We start from the raw sequence: 3,747 nt of genomic DNA on the forward strand, positions 1-3,747 counted from the left end.
AGGTGTGAATCTGTGAGTGAATGTGAGTGTGAATGGTTGTCTGTCCTTGTGTGTTAGCCCTGCGACAGACTGGCGACCTGTCCAGGGTGTACCCCGCCTCTCGCCCTATGACAGCTGGGATATGCTCCCGCGACCCTGAAAAGGATAAGCGGTAGCGAATGGATGGATTAACGTTAGCCCGCGACTTTGTTCCAGTTTTGAATTTTGGCCCACTATGCATTTGAGTTTGAGACCCCTGCTCTTAAAGATCGTCGGACAAAGCTGCAGCTAGCAGAAATCCTCACGTTTAGGTCTCCAGATGGCGACTTTATTGCATGAGTTGAAATAAGAGCGTTCACACACCTCTTTGGCCTTTCTCATCCTGCATTCCTTTTGCAGACTGCAGATCTGCCTCTGCAGCTGGAGGTTAGTCTCCTGCATCTGGCTGATCTTCTCCACGAGTTGACAGATGTGCTCCAGGTAACTGAGTCCTGAAGATAGCGGGCTGGGACTCACTTGCTGCGCCTGTACAAGCAGAAGGCATATGGGTTGAGATAGTTATGATAATTATGCCATTATTATCCTAAACAATGCTTCTATTTTTCCTCCAGGAGTGCTGTAGTGTAATAACCATAATTACTGGCTGGGTTTATTTGTTCATTATTCAGTTTTATTAATGAAGAATGTCACCACAGATAGTGAGCTTCCGAAGCACACTGCAGACTAAAACCCAGGCCTATCATTTAGTCTAGTTTATGCAAGAAAAGTGCTTTTGTTATGATTATGATGGAAAGTTTTGGTTAACAGTGTCTCAAATCCTGACCTTTTTATTAAACCAGAGCAGATAGTGTCAAACTCAACACTGACATCATTAGTCTAATCGTTTTGTTGCTCACCTGCTGTGACTGTTAGTGTGCGCTTGCTCCTTCTACACATTAATTAAACTTGGCCGCAGGGGGTCGAAAAACTAGGTTGAAGTGTATGTGAGGAGAGTGATAAGCTTGCACCCAGTGCTGCTGGACCTGCAGGTTGCTTTTCTCACCTGGTTTTAGCTGGTGACCTCCCACCAAGCTTCACACTTCACATTGAGAGATTTCAGAAACCATGGGAAGAGTTTGTGTAAGAACAAGGCTGATAAGGATGTTTCTGGGTCCAGTTCCTAGCATCAACAACATGATGATGTTGTTATCAAACCATTCTCCCTTCACCATGCCATTAGGATGATCAAGGCACCAGAGCTGATATCACTGACGCATTCAAAAAAAGGGACATGTTTTGCAGTTAGATTAACATTCAGGTGTAAAAGCAGTCCACTCATTTTTAAACTAGTCTGAAAAAGCTCTGCTGGATCCCACTGAATAAAGTACCCTGTGTTCTGCACATTTTAGGTGATTTTGATACTTCAGTAAACTCATGGACAGACTTTTCTACTCTAGCCGAACTCTAAAAGCACTTTCCACAACTTGCCTCAATCACATCTTTTTCTGTGTAACTTTCAGACATTCATTCTCTGATGGATGCATCTGAGAGCAGCTCAGGGCTAGTGTCTTGTCCAAGGATATTTGGCATGCAGGCTGGGATTGAACCACCACCCTGCCGATTAGGTGGTGCTCTACCATCTGAGCTACAGTCTGATGTTTTAAGGCATAGCCTCCAACAGCTGTGTATGAAATGCTCCCTCTGGAAAAACTGCCTCATAGCCACAAAATCACTCAGTGTCATTCTCTCTGTTGCACCAGCTGTTCCCTAAAGTTTGCATACATTTAGTGTCAGAAAGTGCAAATGCATCTCTCCGTGTCTGCAGTGAAGCTTCACTAAAGGCTGCTCTGCTCCTGACGTGTTGCCTTTCGTAGGATACCTCAGTTTGACTCTGTCGCTCACAGTTTCATTCTCACCCTCTCACTCCCCTGTTACATGAACACCAAAGCTGATTGTTTGTTTCATTTCAACTTCCAGGCTTTCAAGATCCCACGCTCAGTTGCCAGCTCATCAACATTTCTGCGCATTTATTTAAAATGTGGAAAAACTGAAGCTTCTTTACAGCCGGAGTTTAGTTGCTGCAATACAGTTCAGACAAAATGTCTCATCAAGGGTTTCCAAGTCTGTTTTCCAACCTTAAATGTATAGGAAAGGTCACACCCTCAGTTCCTGACACAAGATGCTAGCATCTCTTTGCAAAGGCATATTCAAATTGTTGGTTTATGTGGTAAAATCCATATTTTAATAAGAGGAAACTTTGAGCAAATATTTATCCAACCACAAACATTCCTGTAAGTGTACCAACAAAAGCAGGATGTGAGCTCAGGCCCAGTGTTTCCCATGCAGCTGACACTGAAACGCTGCTCCACAGTGGCTGTGGTGGAAACAATGGCCAAACAGGTTTAGGGACTGACATCACTCATTTCCTCTGATGCTTTACAGAAACGATTGTATTGAGACTGAGAATTTTTACAATTGCAGTAAATACATTAATAATGTGTTAATATTTAAATTAAAAAATCCATATCTGCATTAACGTTGACAATGACTGTACACAGGTTGCAGATCCTGTTTTTGCCTCCTGATATTCCAGTTTAGAGAATAGATGGGTAGTGTCACGGTCCTGGATCTTTGATCAAGTGTTTTCAGTTTTGTTCTGTTTAGCTGTGTTCTCAGGTGCGCCCACTCTCCTCCTGTGTATATGTTGTCAGCACCGACCTGAGGGCAGCCGGTTTAAACAGATGAGCGAGGTGCAAGGCGTCACCAGGTGGTGCTAATGTACTGGGACACTTTGCTAGTCTTGCTGAACATTCAAAATGCTTTAGGCTACAAACTGCATTATAACTAAACATTTATATTTTAATTATACACTTGAAATACTTTATTTTCTTAACATCGATGGCAAATTTTCATTGTCATTTATATGCTTGGACTGTGGGTGGAGATTGGATTACTCAGGAGAAACTGACACAGGCACAAGGAAAGCATACGAACTCCACACGGACGTGCCTCAGATTTGAATCATGAAACATTTTGCTGTGAAGCAACACGTTTATCCACGGCACCAGCAACACCCATCCAAATCCAACGTACTCGACCTTTTGATCTTCAGCACGAGGCCCCCTCACTACAGAAGTCTCGCTGGTTGCTTGTGTGTTAGTGCAATCCCACAATCTTCCCAGGACGTTCTGACACATCTGCCCCAAGATCAGACCCTGCTAGCAGAGCGAGACTGAACAAGTACGGTTTGTTTTGAAGGCTTGTTGGAGAAAGTCTCTTCTCTCTTAAAAGAACACGACAGTACAGTCTGACTTTAAAAACCAGCATCTGAGCAAATCAAATGGCTTCATTACCCTTTAGACAGACCAAAGAGAACACAGTTGGCCCTAACGCACAGCATGTGGCCATAGCACATCAGCACCTCATTCATCTTGCATCCTGTCAGGAGGTTATGGACGAGTGTTATTTTGCAGCCACAGGACCTTATAGACTGACTGATCATAAACTCCTCTCTATACCAAAATATTCCAGAGGACATTTATCCGATCACAGCAGCAAATCTTTGACACAATGACTGAAAAACAAAAGGACTGAAGGGTCAAAGTTCAGACCTCAGCCTGACTCAGATGATTAAGAGAGTCGTTCATAAATGAATTTCTGCAAACCTCAATGAACCAAAGCAACACGGTAAAGACGAATGGACCACAAATGGAGTGAAATCACTTCAAGTTATTACTGACAAACAGTGTTGGGGAGTAACGGAATACATGTACCGCCGTTACGTATTTA

General features: G+C 43.3%; 1 protein-coding gene across 2 annotated transcripts in view; it reads right to left on the reverse strand.

The window, feature by feature from the left end:
• si:ch211-250c4.3 (uncharacterized protein LOC100535981 homolog) overlaps positions 1–3,747 on the reverse strand; it is a 36,399-nt gene that overhangs the window by 9,266 nt on the left and 23,386 nt on the right. For both annotated transcript variants that reach the window (XM_005945639.3, XM_042213074.1), the window contains exon 3: positions 343–504. In XM_005945639.3, the coding sequence (XP_005945701.1) occupies positions 343–504 (162 nt within the window). The remainder of the gene's footprint in view (positions 1–342; positions 505–3,747) is intronic.

This window comes from Haplochromis burtoni, unplaced genomic scaffold, assembly GCF_018398535.1.
Source record: "Haplochromis burtoni strain Fernald_Lab_line unplaced genomic scaffold, NCSU_Asbu1 Contig_414, whole genome shotgun sequence".
In the NCBI taxonomy this organism is placed as follows: Eukaryota; Metazoa; Chordata; class Actinopteri; order Cichliformes; family Cichlidae; genus Haplochromis; species Haplochromis burtoni.